The 22,327-nt window shown below is 44.0% G+C and overlaps 1 protein-coding gene across 1 annotated transcript in view; it reads right to left on the bottom strand.

Moving 5' to 3' along the window:
- The window catches only part of LOC146063099 (uncharacterized), a 135,612-nt gene that overhangs the window by 5,580 nt on the left and 107,705 nt on the right, over positions 1–22,327 (bottom strand). Inside the window, exon 9 of the mRNA XM_083175113.1 lies at positions 13,997–14,143. Within this exon, the coding sequence (XP_083031239.1) occupies positions 13,997–14,143 (147 nt within the window). The remainder of the gene's footprint in view (positions 1–13,996; positions 14,144–22,327) is intronic.

The following is a 22,327-nucleotide window of genomic DNA, read 5'->3' as shown; positions in this document are numbered from 1 at the left end:
AATTTGGTATCCCGAAGGGAGATTTTTTTTTAAATATCTACAAATACACAATCCGCTTATATGGTTAAACCATCTACTGTTCCATGTCTACCTGCCGTTATGCATTTTAGATTGACCTCCCCTAACCACAGGGAGGGGGGTATATCTCAGTGGTTACCAGCACATTGTTCTGTTGGCTAAGAAGGGTAAATTAACTTCTAAATCTAAATGGGAAAGAGATTTGTCTAGAGTGTTTCAGGAAGCTGAGTGGGACTCGATCTTGATATCCTGTTTTAAGATCTCTAAATGCCTCCAAAACTGCGAAATGTTTTACAAGCTATGTCATAGGGCCTACTTTACCCCACAGCGGCTGCACCTTAACTGGCCTTCGACATCCTGTCTTTGTTGCAGAAACTGTGGGTGCAATGGGACAATTCTACATATCTTCTGGGATTGCCCAGTTCTGCGGCCGCTGTGGATCGAAGTATTTACCCTCATAAATGATGTTCTTAGAATATCTGTCCCTATTGATCCCGTAATGGCCCTGTTTCACCACACCCAGATTCCTCTCCTAACCTGCGACAGATACATCATGGGACATATTCTAATTTCCACCAAGGCGGCCATCTGACAACTGTGGAAATCCCACTCTATACCCAGTATACAAACTATTATTAATAACATTCACAAGCATTTTATATTTGAGACGGCTGGTTGTGGATACTACTCCTCCCCCTCCTCAATTCATATAAAGTGGTATAAATGGAGTGAATACAGGGAGAGTCGGGGTCTGTCTACCCTGAGTAGCGACCATGTTGCTGTATCGGCGTTACAATCCACTGAGCTTGGCGATACATCTTAATTGTTTTCAATGTCAGTAAAAAATGTGTGATATTTCTTTGTGTCCCCTTGTCCATGTTACACCCTTCTGTGTCTGTGCTGTCTTGTCTTGTCTCGTTCTGTATGGTTCTCTTTTTCACCCTTTGTATAAAGGCATTAAATTAGAATTTATGGGGTTTCACATATAGACATCGTCCTATAACCTTCAGTATTTTATTGTATCATTTATGTATGTGTTTACCATATAAGCTATCACTGTTGTATGTAATTCCATACCTTTAAATGTTTTGTAATCAATAAACATTTAAAATGAATAGGGGTCCCCTATATTTTGTGAACCAGCACCAGGCCCAGTCATCCAGCAGGGTAAGGCCATAGCCAGGGGACACTTATTATATTAGGTCCTGCGGCCAAAGCATTAACCCCCTGACTGGTCAGGCTGGGCAGGGGTCCTGGGGAAGTGGGGACCCCCCCTAATGAAGGGGTCTGCCCCTCCAGAACTTTCCTGCCCAGGCTGAAGCCTGGGGCTGTCCCCGGTACCCCTGAGCATTGGTTACAGGGCTGATTAAATGTGTAAAAAAAAATATAATAAGCCGTTGGATTCTGCTGTGGAACTATGAGTCCCAGCAAGCCTGCACCGCATGAAGGGACTTGGAGAACCACGCTGTTTTTAAAAAAAAAAAATATTTATTTATTTTACACTGAAGCTTACACGGATCTGACCGATAGGATCTGAAGGAAATTTTTATTATGAATTAATTTATTTTACTTGTGCTTAGGACATACAGATATTATTATTGTTATTATTCTTATTTATTATGTAAAAGGCGCCACAAGTGGTTGGCAGCACCATATATAGGGCAAACACACACATATATATATATATATATATATATATATATATATATATATATTGTACCATAAAAAAAAAAAAAACCTCCCCCCGCATTCGCTTTGAGTGACGCTGGAATTTCTAACTGATCTTCTGAAGATCTGACACAGCAAATCTCTTATATATTTGTCTACATCTGTCACTCAAAGTGTGTGAGTGTGTCTGTAACGCTGGGTGGAGCCTCTGACTCACATGACTGACTCACGTGACAGAGAACCAGCCCAGTGAGACCACAGTGCCAGACACCCTCTGCCTCCCCATGTTGCCCAGGAACCTACTCCCCAGCCACCAGGTGAGCTCCCCCCACCGCCGTCCTGTACTCCTGTGCTGCCACGCTGGACCTTCACCCACTGGCAGAAGCTGCACAGGGTCCTCCACCCTCCACTTTAGTCCTCCGTATGCCCACACACCCCTGTCACTACCCAGCCTCCTGTTCTCCTGAACCGTAACTTCCACCACTGGGGAGTCGCTGACGCTGTGTTGCCCACATTCCCATATCATGCCTCATAGCCCAGCCTCCTGCTCTCATGCACCCTAACTCCCACCCAGTAGGAAGAGACACTGACTCAGGGCCACCGTCCTGTACTCCTGTGCTGCCACACTGGACCCTCACCCACTGGCAGAAGCTGCACAGTGTCCCCCACCCTCCTCTAGTCCCCCGTATGCCCACACACTGCTCTCCTAAACCGTAACTTCCACCACTGGGGAGTCGCTGACGCTGTGTTGCCCACATTCCCCTATCATGCCTCATAGCCCAGCCTCTTGCTCTCATGCACCCTAACTACCACCCAGTAGGAGGAGACACTGACTCAGGGCCACCGTCCTGTACTGCCACGCTGGACCCTCACCCACTGGCAGAAGCTGCACAGTGTCCCCCACCCTCCTCTTTAGTCCCCCTTATGTCCACACACCCTTATCACTACCCAGCCTCCTGTTTTCCTGTGTCATGACCTCCGCCAGTGGGGAGCCACTGACTCAAAAACACCCTACTATACTATTGCACACACACACCTCAACAACACCCACGCACACCCCCCCCCCACACCCACAAATGTCACTGTACCCTCCACACTATCAATGTACATCTTACTCTGTAACCGCTTTTCAATTAAACAAAACAATACACACCCCCTTCCACATCATATGCTCTCTATTTAACACATTTCACCTATAACTCAAGTTGCAATACAGGCATCTTTCATACAATTCTAACCATATTTCTCACAATACAAACGTTCACAAATTAAGGGGGCGCAGTCCCTTACGCTGGTGTGAAGAGCACCCGTAGGGCGTGATTAATCACCTAGTTCATTAATATTCACCTGCTATTTTTAAACCACATCCCTATTGTGTTTGTCCCACTTATCTGTTGTTTGTGTGTTTTTACATACATTGCAATTTGATTTGCGATCAACTCTCTTGCAACTACTGCTCAGGACTGTAGGAGATACACTGATACATTGTACAGCAGCTTGATGAGACTTTGCTGAACTGTGAGTGGACTTTGTTAGTATAATCCTGATGCTGCTGCTGGTTACTGGATTTCTGGGTCTCCCTGAATATAGTACAACTTGTTTGCATTGTTACCCGCTGTGCTGTGTGATCCCTGAACCCCAGGGTACCCAGGTCGCCCGGTATCCTCACATTTGGAGGCAGCGGAGGGACATCACACAGTTTCTGCAGATATTACAAGGTACTGGATAGAAGCAACAGTAACACTGCAGAATATCAGGATGGAGCGTCAGCCAGAAGTTGTGGTCAGCAATCAAGGAGAGAACACAATGAGAGAGCAGGAGAAGTTTTACCGTACAGCACGGAAACCTTAGCTGCAAGGATTTTGCAGGATGAAAGATATTACTTATGAAGGGACTGAGACCCGGGAGACACTGGTGCTGAGGTTGTTGGAGTGGGATCGGGCGCACACAGAGGAACCCAACCACCTGAGTAATGATGAAGAGGGGCCGACAGGCAATGGTATCATTGTATCCCATAAATTACCAGAGTCTACCACTGTTACTCCTGCTGCACTACAGAGCTGGCTGGGGGCACTTGGTTAAAGTGCAACACCACAGGAGAGAGCTGGGATAATCCAAGCAATACTAGGGGTCCTACTGGCGGTGGAATTCCAGAGTCATCTTCTGGCCAAAAGAACCGACATTTGGGATTTAAGGAAATGTTCCCACATTTTGGGAGAATGAAGCAGACATTGAAATTCACCTCCAAATCTTTGAGAATCTCATGGGGGTGCATGGAATAGAGCCAGCTGAATGGCCAAAGTACTTGGGGCCAAGTCTCACTGGTTGGGCTTTGGAAGCCTACTGGGCCCTAACTCCCCAGGAGTGTAGAGTCTACGCCAGTATAAAAAAGGCATTGCTAGCTAAGTTCCAGATCACTGCAGAATCTTATCGTCTCAAATTCAGAATGATGAATAAAAGTGCTTCCCACCAGGAGTTTACTAGTCAGCTATGGCAAACCTGTGGGAAATTGCTTGAAGGGATACTGGCCTCAACTGTGGAGCAGATTATCAAATTAATGGAGGTGGAACAGCTAATAGTTAGGAAGCCCGATACACCTGAGCAAGCTGAGGAATGGGCTGAATATATAGCCAATCATCCCCAATGGAGAGTGTCTGGTGCAGCGGGTGGTGCAAGAATCCAATGAGCTGAGAAGCCCCCTGACAAAGAATCATGCATCAACGCTATTAATAAAGGAGGCTCTATCAGAAGCATCACGTATCAGCCACACATATTTAGAGTTGCTACCCCAGAACCTCGGAAGTGTTACTGCTGCAATCAAGCAGGGCACTTGCTGAGAGACTGTCCAAGCACATGATAACCATTCCCTGGCTCTAAACCAACCCCAGTCTCTGTGGTATGTTACTCTATGGAGGTGTATGGTAAAGAGGTCATCCAGTCAGCTACATCTGGGATGGCAGAGGGGTGTACATTATGGATCTGGTACTGGGGGAGGAGAAGGCAACTCCCAGGAATTTGTGATGGCACCTACAGACTGTGACAGTGGAGGATCAGCAGGTACATGGACCATGAGATTCTGGGGCCTCACTCACATTGATCGAGCCAGACCTGATTTCTGCATCCAGGGTGATTCCTTGACAGTATGTATGAATTGCCACTGCTGGGGGACAACAGGTCAATATCCCCATTGCCAAGGTACATCTGGACAGGGGAGCTGATCAAGGAATTGTGTAGGTCAGAGTACTCATGGGGCTACCAGCCAAGGTCATCCACAGAAATGATATCGGACAAAGACTGGTGACACACTTTGTCCAGGCAGTGACCAGAAGCCAAGCAAAAAGAGTAGCTACCCAGGCAACTAATATGGAACAGAAACAACCTACCCAGACAACCACGGTGAGTGATTCTAGTCCCTTATCTAGCACTCTAGAGGTAGACTTGGGGAGGTGGACCGAACTGAGATCCGAGAGACTCAACAGACTGACCTCTCCCTGAGTAAATTGAGGAGCCCAGCCGACCTGGGGTTGGAAACAGCCTACGAAAATAAGATAGCTTGGGAAGAGGAATTACTGTACCAAATTATTATTCCTCAGCCTGGACAGGAAGCTGTCATGCCTACTAAACAGTTGGTGGTACCTACACCATATAGAGCACATTAACTAGCTCTTGATCATGACTTCCCTGCAGCTGGGCATTTTGGCACCCATAAAACGCTGGCCCAACTGTTACAAAATTTCTTCTGCCCGGGGTCTTCTAGAGATGTTAAACGAAAGGAGGTGAAAATACACAGGCAGTAGGCATATAGATATAGTAGAGAATAAATAGAATTCAAATCCAAAAATAGAGAGGGTAATAGGATGAACACTGAAGAAACAAAACACTAACCACGGAAAGTATATAGTAAAAATGACACAAGTAAGGACTAAATAAGGCACAAATAAATAATAAACAAAATTAAATAAAGCATAAAGATACAGTAGGGGTGGAGTTTTCCCCCTGATGTATTTATCATCTGTAAATCAACAGTGTAAAAACGATGGTTCTTGTTTGGGGAAATTGAAGGGTATTGTATGTAAGGTGTTCTTATTTTAAAAAAAAATTATGTGCAAAGAAAAGAAAAATGAAAATAAAGTTGAAATTTAAAAAAAAAGAGATGTTAAACAGTATCAAGACACCTGCGATACCTGCCAAAGACTGGGGAAGCCTCAGTGGAAACCTCCTCTTCATCCATTACCTTATATAGGGGAGCCCGTGTTGCCATAGACCTAGTTGGACAATTAGCTATTTCTAGTCATACAGGCAAGAAGTACATCTTAACACTAGTTGACTTTGCTACACGTAACCCTGAGGCCGTGGACCTATCATCAATTGACACAGAACATGTTGCACAAGCCCTGACAGACACCTTCATTTGGATTGGATACCCGCAGGAAGTAGTCATGGACAAAAGACCCCAATTCCAAGATGAACTTATACAAACCCGTGGGAAAAGTGGGGGTTTTGTCCTCTTCAGTCCACCCCTTATCACCCACAACCCAACGGACTCTGTGAACGCTTCAATGGAATGCTTAACAGATTCCTACAAGCGTATGTATAGTCCGAGTGGAGGGACTGGGAAAGAGTTCTGCAACAACTTCTATTCTCTTTTCGGGAAGTACCTCATGCATTTACTGGATATTCCCCATTTAAACTCTTACACGGTTGGAAAGTACTGGGGCCACTAGACCTGGTCAAAAAGGTTGGGAGGATACTTTTCAAGAATACCAGTGGCCCATTTTGCAGTATGTAGAGAACATGTGAACACAGATGAGAAGACTGCTGCAGTTAACTGAAGAGCATCTCCAGGTATCACAAGAGAGGGAATGGTACGACATCCACGCTCAAGACTTTGAGTTATATCTTGGGCAAAAAGTCATGGTGCTTATGCTTGTGTGAAGAAACAAACTGCAGGCCACCTGGGATGGACCGTACACCATGGTAAGGCTCACCAGACCAGTCAATTATGTGGTTGCCCTGGATATGAAAGGAAAACACCTATGCATGTTCCATATAAACGGACTAAAAGCTTATTGAGATTGTTGAGTAGTGACCATGGCAGTGTGCTGCCCTCAGATGTCGATCCCAGAAACTGATCCGTTACATGACCTTTTGGGAGCTGCTAAACAGAGAAAAGGTGATACTACACGGTGTTGCATGGACTATCGCAGATTGAATGAAGTAACTACAACTGATGCTCACCCTATTTCCCGTGTTGACGAACTACAGGACCAGATTGGAAGGGCCAAGTTTGTCTCAACACTGGACTTAAGTGAGGGTTACTTGCTAATCCCACTTACTAAAGAAGTCCAGGTGCGTTCTGCCTTCATCATACCAACAGGACTTTTTGAGTGTCCTACCATGCATTTTGGGATGAAGAATGCCCCTGCCACATTCCAGCGAACAGTGAATGACCTACTGGAGGGGTGTCAAGACTTTGCCTAAGCCTACCTCGATGATATCGCCATCTTCAGCCATACCTGGGAGGAGCATTTAATTCATGTGACAGAAATGCTCAAGAGAATCAGAAAGGGCAGACTCACTATTTGATGCCTTGAAAAAGCAAAAGTGAAACGGTCGTAGGCAGTTAGAGAGGATGTTATGTGTGTGTATTAAGTCAGCTTAGTTGAGCCACATAGGGATTTATTAGCCAACAAGATGTCAGAAAATTGTCGATGTTATATCAGCCACATAGGTGTATTAGAGTGACAACCTGCAGTGTTTACACAAGGAAGGCACGAGGGAGCAGTGAGAGCCGGGTACACGCACGCTGTGTTACCCGGCACATAGAAACACGCAGACAGAGTCGCGTGTTAGAATACCATTACAAAGACCAAGCGAACCTCGCAGCCCGGCAGTGAAAGAGGGCACGGTGTATATTGATACATGGACCCCTTGATACCTGCGGGCGGTCTGAGTGCTCCACTCGTGAGGTCACTACTGTATGTTAAACAGCACCGCCAGCTGGCATAAAACAGTGGTGGAAGGGATTTTACCCATATAGGAATAACAACGGCAATAAAATAACAAATGTAATAGACAATCTATTACAGCCACTGTAATCCCAGCTATAATATCGCTCAAATCTTCTGGGTAACAAAGTTTATTTGAACAGGTAATGGCTGTATAATAATAGCAGCATTTACAAAGAGGATAGGTCCAATAAAAAATTTTCACTGCACTATGCCCAGCGGATAAACTGCTTAATTTAGGGTATGAGACATATGCAGTCAAATGAAACTTGTGTAAAAAAGCCTTCCTCTTAAGGACAAGATACATGCAAGGGTCTCTCCCAATGTCACTCAGTGCAGATAAATGAGAATCCTCGTGTAGTCCCTACAGATAGGCACGGGAGGAGTAGCACTTATTGTCTTAATATTGCAGATGGGAAAATGAGCCCACTGGAATATTATTAAAATGTTGTTGGCAGAGGGATACAATAACACTATAACGGATTGCTAGGCACCAATATAATAATTAAAGTGGTGTCTGCCAAATAATTGCAACAGTGTAAGCCCTTGAAAGCATAGAATTCCTGTGGTTACATAACTGCTAGTAAATTGATACATTAAAACAGCAGCAAGTATCAACTTATAAAAAAGGCCAAATTGAAGCCTAAGAGTGTGAAAATAAGCCGAAGCACACACATACATCTTTCTCTTTCTATTTTAAGTTCATTGTACACTTTTTTCTAACTTTATTGCACATATCTATCTTTTAATATTTCACTTTAAAACAAGGTTATATGGTCTCCTGTTGATAATAGACCCTTGTATATAGAATAAAATAAAGGTTATATTTTATGAAAAAAATTGATTCTCAGTGCACCCAGAAAGAAACTTCTTTTTCTCTGTGGGTGTTTTGGTCTAACTTTAAGTTGTGGCTAGCAACCCCCAGACTAATCTTAGGTGAAGATTGTGTCTCCCTGAGTGTGGAAAATAACTGGGGGAAGAGGATCGAAAATATAGAAAAGGTACTGATGCAGGAATTTTCCTTTTTTCTTTTCCAGACTCACCATACTCCCAGATAAATGCCAGATGGGGATGGCTGAAGTTCAGTACCTAGGACATCGGGTTGGAGGATGCATTATAAGACCTGAAATGGCAAGGGTGGAGGGTATTGCCAATTGGCCCCAACCGGTCAACCAGAAGCAAGGATGGGCCTTCCTTGGAGTTGCTGGCTATTACAGAAAATTCAAACCATATTACAGCACCATTGCCAAGGCTCTAACAGACTTAACAAAAAAGAGATATGCTCGGAGGATTGAATGGACCGCTGAGTGTGGGCAAGCCTTCAGAACCCTAAAAGACATGTTGACTAGAGCCCCAGCATTGGCTGCCCCTGACTACAATAGAATGTTTATTGTGCAGACAGATGCTTCCGGTGTGGACTTGGGGCAGTGTTGCACCAAGTAGGAGAAGACGGTAGGGAACACAATCGTGTATCTATTTCGTAAGCTTGCTGACCGATAGAAAGCTTATGCCACTGTCGAGAAGGAGTGTTTAGCCATAGTGTGGGCCTTAAAGAAACTACAACCTTATCTCTATGGGAAGGAGTTCAGTGTTGTGACTGACCATAACCCTTTGAGTTGGCTAAAGAGAAATTCAGGGGAAGATGGGAGGTTGTTGAGGTGGAGTTTGGCATTACATGGTTTCACCTTTTCCATTTCTCACAAAAGGAACAAGACCATAACAATGCTGATGGAACAAAATGCCAAGCTTTGCAGACCTTTGGGCCGATACGACAATACCTACCCCTTCCACTTTGTTTATATTGACAGCATGGTCCACCAATCAGAAAGCAGAAAATGGAAAGAACCAGCAAAGAAGGATTGTGGGATAGAGGAAGTGGAAGAAGAGGAGACTGTGTGAGGTGAGGTGCACAGCTATAATCACTGGAGGTTGGGGTGCCGTCCTCTCTCTGTGTAATCAGTGAATAGCCATTCTGTGTGCTCTGCTACAGCTGTCAGTGCTGCTCAGGACTGTAGGAGATACACTGTACAGCAGCTTGATGAGACTTTGCTGAACTGTGAGTGGACTTTGTCAGTATAATCCAGCTGCTGGTTACTGGATTTCTGGGTCTCCCTAAAGTTCAACTTGTTTTCATTGTTACCCGCTCTGCTGTGTGATTCCTGAACCCCAGTGTCAGGATCCGATCAGGTGATGGATCGAATAAAACATGCCTCCAATTATTATGTGTCAGAGGAAGGCATTTCATATAGTCTGTTCGTGAAATCATGTCTTCTGTAATTATTATGTGTGAAATCAATGTATTTCTTCTGTACTGGTAAACTGTTGGTGACCCAGGGAGGTTGGGGTCTGTATTCCCTCAGAGTGACCATCTGTTGGATTCTCCGACGTTAAATTGTCAGATAAGATCTGAGACCCCTCATAAATCAGATTGGGGGTCCGAGAAAAAGTGTCCAGACAACAGGCCAAAGGTGCTCCGCCCCCTCCACTAAAGATCTCTTATCACTTGGGGAACGTGTACCAACCACTTCAAAGCACTGGACCAATTCTTTATATAGAATATCAATCATCCAGGGACATTCACAAGTTCCAGCAGGGAAAGGGTCAAAATCCCAAGGGTGGGAGGGATGAGGGAGCCTGCAGATAAAACCGCTCTCTTGTCAATATTTTAGTTGGTACTTCTTGGGGGAACAGCAAGCTGGCTGGAAGAGACCAGAGATTTCATGTGGAGATCCCCCCACTACAGAATGAGTACTTGGGTGTAAGATAAAGTTCTGTTTTTTTCCCTTTTTTATTTTATTTCAGTTGTATCCATGTGTGCACTTTTAAAATCATTGTAATATCTTGTAACCATTTTTATCACTAACGCTCTGTAGTATTTCTAGTAATAAATAATACATATTATCAGTTCTGATTTTGTGTTCTTAGGACCTTTATGCCAGAAGAGAATGCTACAAAATTACCATTTGTATACTGTATTGTGTGGTCAGGTGCAAGCAAGGCATACCTTGCGCAATTGGGAAAGCGCTAAATCAGGCTATGCTGGTGGCAGTGTATCTCAAAAAAGGGAATCGTGTGTCCAAAGTGAACCCCAGTCAGGGCCGGAGCTGCTCAGATTGAAGTATCTAAGGAGGCGACCGGTGGGTAAGTGACACCAAGGTCACACGGTATCCTCACATTGAGCATAATGGAGGTGTTATTGGAATGTTATGAGGGTGTTATGGGGGTTAAAATTAAGTGTTAAGGGGTGTTATATGCCCATGTTGTAATGTTATAGGGGTTTAATCGGAATAATATAAGGGTGATATTTTAGTGTTATGGGAGTGTTGTGGGAGTTTTATTGGACTGTATACCATAGGTGTGATGTATATCATAGGTGTGATCATTCCTGTATACCATAGGTGTGATCATTCCTGTATACCATAGGTGTGATCATTCCTGTATACCATAGGTGTGATCATTGCTGTATACCATAGGTGTGATCATTCCTGTATACCATAGATGTGATCATTCCTGTATACCATAGGTGTGATCATTCCTGTATACCATAGGTGTGATCATTGCTGTATACTATAGGTGTGATCATTGCTGTATACCATAGATGTGATAATTCCTGTATACCATAGGTGTGATCATTCCTGTATACCATAGGTGTGATCATTGCTGTATACCATAGGTGTGATCATTGCTGTATACCATAGGTGTGATCATTCCTGTATACCATAGGTGTGATCATTGCTGTATACCATAGGTGTGATCATTCCTGTATACCATAGGTGTGATCACTGCTATATACCATAGGTGTGATCATTCCTGTATACCATAGGTGTGATCATTCCTGTATACCATAGGTGTGATCATTCCTGTATACCATAGGTGTGATCATTCCTGTATACCATAGGTGTGATCATTCCTGTATACCATAGGTATGATCATTCCTGTATACCATAGGTGTGATCACTGCTGTATACCATAGGTGTGATCATTCCTGTATACCATAGGTGTGATCATTCCTGTATACCATCGGTTTGATCATTCCTATATACCATAGGTGTGATCATTGCTGTATACCATAGGTGTGATCATTCCTGTATACCATAGGTGTGATGTATATCATAGGTGTGATCATTCCTGTATACCATAGGTGTGATCATTCCTGTATACCATAGGTGTGATGTATATCATAGGTGTGATCATTCCTGTATACCATAGGTGTGATCATTCCTGTATACCATAGGTATGATCATTCCTGTATACCATAGGTGTGATCACTGCTATATACCATAGGTGTGATCATTCCTGTATACCATAGGTGTGATCATTCCTGTATACCATAGGTGTGATCATTCCTGTATACCATAGGTGTGATCATTCCTGTATACCATAGGTGTGATCATTCCTGTATACCATAGGTGTGATCATTCCTGTATACCATAGGTGTGATCATTCCTGTATACCATAGGTGTGATCATTGCTGTATACCATAGGTGTGATTATTCCTGTATACCATAGGTGTGATCTGTATACCATAGGTGTGATCATTGCTGTATACCATAGGCGTGATCATTCCTGTATACCATAGGTGTGATCATTCCTGTATACCATAGGTGTGATCAATCCTGTATACCATAGTTGTGATCATTCCTGTATACCATAGGTGTGATCATTCCTGTATACCATAGGTATGATCATTCCTGTATACCATAGGTGTGATCACTGCTGTATACCATAGGTGTGATCATTCCTGTATACCATAGGTGTGATCATTCCTGTATACCATAGGTGTGATCATTCCTGTATACCATAGGTGTGATCATTCCTGTATACCATAGGTGTGATCATTCCTGTATACCATAGGTGTGATCATTGCTGTATACCATAGGTGTGATTATTCCTGTATACCATAGGTGTGATCTGTATACCATAGGTGTGATCATTGCTGTATACCATAGGTGTGATCATTCCTGTATACCATAGGTGTGATCATTCCTGTATACCATAGGTGTGATCATTCCTGTATACCATAGTTGTGATCATTCCTGTATACCATAGGTGTGATCATTCCTGTATACCATAGGTATGATCATTCCTGTATACCATAGGTGTGATCACTGCTGTATACCATAGGTGTGATCATTCCTGTATACCATAGGTGTGATCATTCCTGTATACCATAGGTGTGATCATTCCTGTATACCATAGGTGTGATCACTGCTGTATACCATAGGTGTGATCATTCCTGTATACCATAGGTGTGATCATTCCTGTATACCATAGGTATGATCATTCCTGTATACCATAGGTGTGATCACTGCTGTATACCATAGGTGTGATCATTCCTGTATACCATAGGTGTGATCATTCCTGTATACCATAGGTGTGATCATTCCTGTATACCATAGGTGTGATCATTCCTGTATACCATAGGTGTGATCATTCCTGTATACCATAGGTGTGATCATTCCTGTATACCAAAGGTGTGATCATTGCTGTATACCATAGGTGTGATCATTCCTGTATACCATAGGTGTGATCATTCCTGTATACCATAGGTGTGATCATTCCTGTATACCATAGGTGTGATCATTTCTGTATACCATAGGTGTGATCATTCCTGTATACCATAGGTGTGATCATTCCTGTATACCATAGGTGTGATCATTGCTGTATACCATAGGTGTGATCATTGCTGTATACCATAGGTGTGATCTCTATACCATTGGTGTGATCATTGCTGTATACCATAGGTGTGATCATTCCTGTATACCATAGGTGTGATCATTCCTGTATACCATAGGTGTGATCATTCCTGTATACCATAGGTGTGATCATTCCTGTATACCATAGGTGTGATCATTCCTGTATACCATAGGTGTGATCATTCCTGTATACCATAGGTGTGATCATTCCTGTATACCATAGGTGTGATCATTGCTGTATACCATAGATGTGATCATTGCTGTATACCATAGGTGTGATCATTCCTGTATACCATAGGTGTGATCATTGCTGTATACCATAGGTGTGATCATTCCTGTATACCATAGGTGTGATCATTCCTGTATACCATAGGTGTGATCATTCCTGTATACCATAGGTGTGATCATTGCTGTATACCATAGGTGTGATCATTGCTGTATACCATAGGTGTGATCATTCCTGTATACCATAGGTGTGATCTCTATACCATAGGTGTGATCATTCCTGTATACCATAGGTGTGATCTGTATACCATAGAAACAGGATTATTATATTAATAGTGTGAAGTTTTACATTTCCGTCATCTTTCTTGGAACATCCCTTACCTGGCAGGGCACACAGGCACATCAGGACACTCCCGGACAGGCAGCATTTCTGGTCTTTAGGACAATCAGCGTCCGAGTGGCAGAGAGTTTGGGTCAGGGTGACGCATGCCAGGTTCTCCAGGCTGGACGGACAGAAGCCCGCATGCTCTGTGGATGACAAACACATACATGTATCTATCATTATATACAGCCCTCACCAGCCCAGGGTATGAGATCCTGGCGATAAGAATGTCCTCAGTCACAAGTCCAACACCGGCATCTACATGCCAAGGATCTCGCCACTTTTACCATATTAAGTGTTCTACCCTCACTCCTGTTAAGCTTTACTGTTCCATCTCCTGTCACTCATATATACATATGGCGTCTGCCCTTCTCTCTTCTGTATACTATACATTAAATATGGGGCATGATGGGTATTTCATGTGTTCCACTAATACTGTATGAGCACATTTGCCTGTTTTTTGTTTCTGTGCATGGCTAGGAGTCCATAGGAGAAGGGTGGGGTACAATTGAGGCGACTTCAATAGATGGGGTACAATGGGGTACAATTGAGGATGACTTCAATAGAGCTGGGATCATCAGTACACTGCAGCCTCCAGGGTAGTTAGTTCTCTGAAATGTATGACCCAATAAAGGTGGTAGTATCATGTAGCGTAGGGCCACCTTGCCATAGCTGGTGGCTCAATGTACGTTGCTGATCTCAGGTCCAAATTTACTAGGAAATGGAAATATGGATGATGCCAGATCAGAATAAGGGTCAGAATCAGCTTTATTGGCCAGGTATACTTATTATTTATTTATTAACAGTTTCTTATATAGCGCATACATATTCTGCAGCGCTTTAGAGAGAATATTAGAACATTCACATCCGTCCCTGCCCCAGTGGAGCTTACAATCTATATTCCCTGCCAAACATATACACACACACACAGACACACACACAGTCTAGGGTTAATTTTGTTAGAAGCAAATTAGCCTACCTGTATATTTTTGGATTGTGGGAGGAAACCGGAGTGCCCGGAGTAAACCCACGCAAGCACGGGGAGAATATACAAACTTTGCACAGTTAGAGCCATGGTGGGAATCGAACCCATGACCTCAGCACTATAGTGCAGTAATACTAACCATTACACCGTCCGTACTGCCCCGTATATATAACACATGGTGGGGATAGAACCCATGACCTCAGTGCTGTGAGGCAGTAATGTAACCATTACACCGTCTGTACTGCCCCGTATATATAACACATGGTGGGGATAGAACCCATGACCTCAGTGCTGTGAGGCAGTAATGTAACCATTACATCATCCGTACTGCCCCGTATATATAACACATGGTGGGGATAGAACCCATGACCTCAGCGCTGTGAGGCAGTAATGTAACCATTACACCATCCGTACTGCCCCGTATATATAACTCATGGTGGGTATAGAACCCATGACCTCAGTGCTGTGAGGCAGTAATGCTATAACCATTACACCATCCGTACTGCCCCGTATATATATAACACATGGTGGGAATAGAACCCATGACCTCAGTGCTGTGAGGCAGTAATGTAACCATTACACCGTCCCTACTGCCCCGTATATATAACTCATGGTGGGTATAGAACCCAGGACCTCAGTGCTGTGAGGCAGTAATGTAACCATTACACCATCCGTACTGCCCCATATATATAACTCATGGTGGGTATAGAACCCAGGACCTCAGTGCTGTGAGGCAGTAATGTAACCATTACACCATCCGTACTGCCCCATATATATAACACATGGTGGGAATAGAACCCATGACCTCAGTGCTGTGAGGCAGTAACGCTAACCATTACACCGTCCGTACTGCCCTATATAACACACATGGTGGGATAGAACCTATGTCCTCAGTGCTGTGAGGCAGTAATACTAACCATTACACCATCCGTACTGCCCCATATATATATATAACACATGGTGAGGATAGAACCCATGACCTCAGTGCTGTGAGGCAGTAATGCTAACCATTACACCGTCCGTACTGCCCCGTATATATAACACATGGTGGGATAGAACCCATGACCTCAGTGATGTGAGGCAGTAATGCTAACCATTACACCGTCCGTACTGCCCCGTATATATAACACATGGTGGGAATAGAACCCATGACCTCAGCGCTGTGAGGCAGTAATGCTAGCCATTACACCAACCGTACTGCCCCGTATATATAACACATGGTGGGGATAGAACCCATGACCTCAGCGCTGTGAGGCAGTAATGCTAACCATTACACCATCCGTACTGCCCCATATATATAACACATGGTGGGAATAGAACCCATGACCTCAGCGCTGTGAGGCAGTAATGCTAACCATTACACCAACCGTACTGCCCCGTATAAATAACACATGGTGGGAATAGAACCCATGACCTCAGTGCTGTGAGGCAGTAATACTAACCATTACACCATCCGAGCTGCCCGTATATATAACACATGGTGGGGATAGAACCCACGACCTCAGTGCTGTGAGGCAGTAATGCTATAACCATTACACCATCCGTACTGCCCCGTATATATAACACATGGTGGGGATAGAACCCATGACCTCAGCGCTGTGAGGCAGTAATGTAACCATTACACCGTCCGTACTGCCCCATATATATATAACACATGGTGGGGATAGAACCCATGACCTCAGCGCTGTGAGGCAGTAATGCTAACCATTACACCGTCCGTACTGCCCCATATATATAACACATGGTGGGAATAGAACCCATGACCTCAGCGCTGTGAGGCAGTAATGCTAACCATTACACCGTCCGTACTGCCCCATATATATAACACATGGTGGGAATAGAACCCATGACCTCAGCGCTGTGAGGCAGTAATGCTAACCATTACACCAACCGTACTGCCCCGTATATATAACACATGGTGGGGATAGAACCCATGACCTCAGTGCTGTGAGGCAGTAATGTAACCATTACACCCGTATACTAGGAATTTGGTTTGGATTGCTATGCAACAGCCGGTTGGGTAACAGTGACAGTACATATATATAACACATACAGGTAAACGTTAGATGTACCCTGGGGATTATAGACACAGGGAACACATACCCCCAAGCTGCACAGCACCTAGGCAGCCATCAGCGGCACCACTGGCCATTGCAGCAGCCAGGTAGGTATCAATATAGAGAGATACAGTACAGCTATCACACAGGGAACAGATACCTGCCGAGCTGCACAGCGCCTACGCAGCCATGATCAGCGCCACTGGTCGCCGCAACAGCCAGGTAGGTAACAAATATGTGGGGACAGTACAGTTATAGGTTGCTATGAAGTGTACGAAAAAGGAGAGACATGGGGTACATGTGGCTGAGTGGCACTTTTCTAGGCAGCCATATTGCGGTGCCATCTTGGTCATACTGGAGCTGCAGCTGGAGGGGTGCCAGCATGTAGGGAGAGGGGGGGGGGGGTTAGTCAGAAAGTAGCTTTGGGTCAGGAGTTGGAGATTGGGCCCCTTGGACTGAGGTCCACCTTTGCCCCAGAGCAGTAGCCATACCTCCTCTAGTGGTGGGGGTCCTGCTGTCCTGGAAGTCAGGGTGTCTACCTCCGGGCCAACTGGGGGAGGCACAATGCCCACGCTGTAGGTCCATCTGTTTCCCTGCTCTGTCCATACCTCCCTCCCGGCAGATGGGGGGGGGGGGGGCAGAAGCATCCTGCCACTGTGGGCTGTGTCCTGCTCCGTGGGCCGCTTGCAAGTAGGAGCCACCAGGAAGCCGCCAGAGTGGTGGAGCAGTGCTCAGTCCCGGTCAGCTTGTTTTTCTGGAAGGAGGCAAGCAGCAGCAGGACCTCAGCAACATGAGGCACAGCGTGCTCCCGCTCTCCACCCAGCCATCCTCCCTGCTGGGAAGGGGACACACACACACACAGTGCTGTGTGGCCACAGGCTGGGCAAGCTCATAGCCACAGCACTCCTCCCTCCTCTCGCCCATGACCTCTCTGCTTCTCCGGGGGCCGTGGATTGGGGCTCCAGGGGGTGGAAGCCATGAGCTCCACATGAGTGCGACCATCCCCGGCCCCCACCGGATGTATTTTTCAGGAAAATACAATTCGTAAATAAGGCAGATTTACTAATCTTCCCTATTCATGGAATTGCTTTAGAACAGAGAGAAAGAATGTCCTTGTCGGGTGCACCTATTAGGTCCTTAAATGAAATAAAATTTAACTTTTATTGAATAATTACTTAAAACTCAGTGAAATATGACAAACACACATGTAACATTGAAATGTGAGTACAAGGGGAAGGGTAAGTGTGTTTATTAAAATCGGTGGCCTGCTCAAATCGCACTAATATTATTGCACAGGTTTATCCTAGGTTTCACAAATGTATATACAAAAGGAAAATAAATTTATCTTAAATTTCACGTATATGTGTGCTCCTTGAAATAAGTTGATACCGTGTCTGTTTAATTTACTCTTGATAAGAGATTATATCAATGGCCTTGCAGTAGGTGAAGCATAAGCATCAGTCTCCAATGGTATTATGATTCCCATATGGAGGAGAAGCAGCCTCTGGGAAATCAAAATATCAGTGATTTGGACAAATATTCAGTCGACTCTGTGTCATCACATAGGCTTATACAGTATTAGGTAGATATGATGCAGTGGGTTGTGGTCCCAACGATATTAATACAGCACATTCAAAATATCGTTGTCCTATCTAATTGTCGTTCTGACATATCTTTGGACAGTGCTTTGATTCTGTCAGTTGATAGGAATATCTGGTCTGGTAGTGACTGCCACAGTCGACACGCTGTGTGTCAACCAAAACCTGTCAGTGGGTAATGGGTTCAAATTCAACTTAGAGGAAGCCAGAATGTGAAATCAAACATTTTTAAGCATCTTCCTGCATCATTATAGTTATTCTTAAAATAGAGTGACTGACATATGTAACCAAATTGGTTGTCAGTGATGTGTCGACTGCTACGCGTCGACATGCAAGTGTACGTATTTCTCCAGAGGCGGTATTTACACTTCCAGTCAGTGGGCATATGTTTATAGTGCAGACTATGTGCACAAATGGATAGATTAAGTCCTTTCTGCAGGTGAGGGCAAGAGAATAATAGTAGGTCAAAGGAACACTTTTATTGTAACATTTGTTAGATACAAATTCCTGTGTATATGTTCTCACTTCGATACACTGTAGAAAAATGCTCAAATCGCAACAGTGGACTGGAGGTGGACTGCATCAAGCATTTATTAAACATCTACCTGCATCATTACGTTTACTCTTAATACAGAGTGACTGACATATGTCACAGAATTGGTTGTCAGTGGTTTGTCGACTGCTACGTGCCGACATGCAAGTGTGCTTATTTCTCCAGAGGTGGTATTCACACTTAGAGTCAATGGGCATATGTTTATAGTGCAGTCTATGTGCACAAATAGATTAAGTCCTTTCAGCAGATGAGTGCAAGAGAATGATAATAGGTCAAAGGGACACTTTTATTGTAACATTAGTTAAATACAAATTTCTGTGTATATATTCTCACTTTGATACACTGTAGAATAATGCTCAATTCACAACAGTGGACTGGAGGTGGACTGCAGGTTACTCAAGTGTTGCTGCTGCTCGAGGCTTTTTAATGAGACGGGTAGACTTTATTACCGTCTCCCAATACAGACACTGGTATTCAAATGAGGAGCTCAATGGTGGGAATCCCCGTGGCATATGTCATACTGATACTGTGATAGCCGGGGGTCTTCTGATAAATCTACCAGCTCTGTGGCTGTACGATAGTTCCCCTGTCTATTCAGTGATATGCGGGGATACGTGGTAACTTCTACAGGTGACGCGCTCCCATGGCGTGCCAAATGTTAAGCTACTGTGCTTGTCCCATTACCGCTGCTGCCCTGCTGCAGGGTACGGGATCAGCAGCCGGTATAGGACAAGTGCGGATAAACCTGTGGGTAAAAATACACAATCAAAGTACAATACTAAATACTGGCGAATGAGCAGGCACCACCGCTAGCCGGCGCGCGCTTCGCCTCCAGCTTTTTCAAGCTATACCGGCTGCTGATCCCGTACCCTGCAGTAGGGCAGCAGCGGTAATGGGACAAGCACAGTAGCTTAACATTTGGCACGCCATGGGAGCGCGTCACCTGTAGAAGTTACCACGTATCCCCGCATATCACTGAATAGACAGGGGAACTATCGTACAGCCACAGAGCTGGTAGATTTATCAGAAGACCCCCGGCTATCACAGTATCAGTATGACATATGCCACGGGGATTCCCACCATTGAGCTCCTCATTTGAATACCAGTGTCTGTATTGGGAGACGGTAATAAAGTCTACCCGTCTCATTAAAAAGCCTCGAGCAGCAGCAACACTTGAGTAACCTGCAGTCCACCTCCAGTCCACTGTTGCGAATTGAGCATTCTTCTCCAGTGTATCGAAGTGAGAATATATACACAGAAATTTGTATTTAACTAATGTTACAATAAAAGTGTCCCTTTGACCTATTATCATTCTCTTGCACTCATCTGCTGAAAGGACTTAATCTATTTGTGCACATAGACTGCACTATAAACATATGCCCATTGACTGGAAGTGTGAATACCACCTCTGGAGAAATACGCACACTTGCATGTCGGCACGTAGCAGTCGACAAACCACTGACAACCAATTCTGTGACATATGTCAGTCACTCTGTATTAAGAGTAAACGTAATGATGCAGGTAGATGTTTAATAAATGCTTGATGCAGTCCACCTCCAGTCCACTGTTGCGATTTGAGCATTTTTCTACAGTGTATCGAAGTGAGAACATATACACAGGAATTTGTATCTAACAAATGTTACAATAAAAGTGTTCCTTTGACCTACTATTATTCTCTTGCACTCACCTGCAGAAAGGACTTAATCTATCCATTTGTGCACATAGTCTGCACTATAAACATATGCCCACTGACTGGAAGTGTAAATACCGCCTCTGGAGAAATACGTACACTTGCATGTCGACGCGTAGCAGTCGACACATCACTGACAACCAATTTGGTTACATATGTCAGTCACTCTATTTTAAGAATAACTATAATGATGCAGGAAGATGCTTAAAAATGTTTGATTTCACATTCTGGCTTCCTCTAAGTTGAATTTGAACCCATTACCCACTGACAGGTTTTGGTTGACACACAGCGTGTCGACTGTGGCAGTCACTACCAGACCAGATATTCCTATCAACTGACAGAATCAAAGCACTGTCCAAAGATATGTCAGAACGACAATTAGATAGGACAACGATATTTTGAATGTGCTGTATTAATATCGTTGGGACCACAACCCACTGCATCATATCTACCTAATACTGTATAAGCCTATGTGATGACACAGAGTCGACTGAATATTTGTCCAAATCACTGATATTTTGATTTCCCAGAGGCTGCTTCTCCTCCATATTGGAATCATAATACCATTGGAGACTGATGCTTATGCTTCACCTACTGCAAGGCCATTGATATAATCTCTTATCAAGAGTAAATTAAACAGACACGGTATCAACTTATTTCAAGGAGCACACATATACGTGAAATTTAAGATAAATTTATTTTCCTTTTGTATATACATTTGTGAAACCTAGGATAAACCTGTGCAATAATATTAGTGCGATTTGAGCAGGCCACCGATTTTAATAAACACACTTACCCTTCCCCTTGTACTCACATTTCAATGTTACATGTGTGTTTGTCATATTTCGCTGAGTTTTAAGTAATTATTCAATAAAAGTTAAATTTTATTTCATTTAAGGACCTAATAGGTGCACCCGACAAGGACATTCTTTCTCTCTCTGTTCTAAAGCTATATCCATATTGTCCAGTGGTCGCACACCTCCCAGAGTAAACCAATATAATCTAGGCTTACGCCAGCTTTGTTGTTAATATTTAGGGGGGTCCTATTTTCCTCAAAAACACAATGAGGATCCTGTGCGGATGACTACCTCTCCTTTTGTTGCTATTCATGGAATTGCTATTTTACGATGGTGTATGAATATGAATTGGATGATGTGTAAAAAAAAAACAATAAATCAATAAATAGTTTAAAAAAGCATGGGGTCCCCTCTCATGGCCATAACCACACCCCTCAGCCAGGCCTGGTTTTAGAAATTCATGGAACAAACCATTTTGGGGTTCCCATGAATTTTTAAAACCAGCACCAGGCTCAAGAGCTGGCCCTGGTTCCAAAAATACGGGAGACAAAATGACGAGGGGTCCCCAATATTTTGAGAACCAGAACCAGGCCCAACCAGCCAGAACCAGAAAAATTCTGGGGATCCCATACTTGTTTTGCCCTGTGAAC

This window comes from Crinia signifera, chromosome 3 (genome assembly GCF_055691185.1).
Source record: "Crinia signifera chromosome 3, ASM5569118v1, whole genome shotgun sequence".
In the NCBI taxonomy this organism is placed as follows: domain Eukaryota; kingdom Metazoa; phylum Chordata; class Amphibia; order Anura; family Myobatrachidae; genus Crinia; species Crinia signifera.
The sequence above is the reverse complement of the archived record's forward strand: the minus strand, read 5'-3'. Positions and strand labels throughout refer to the sequence as shown.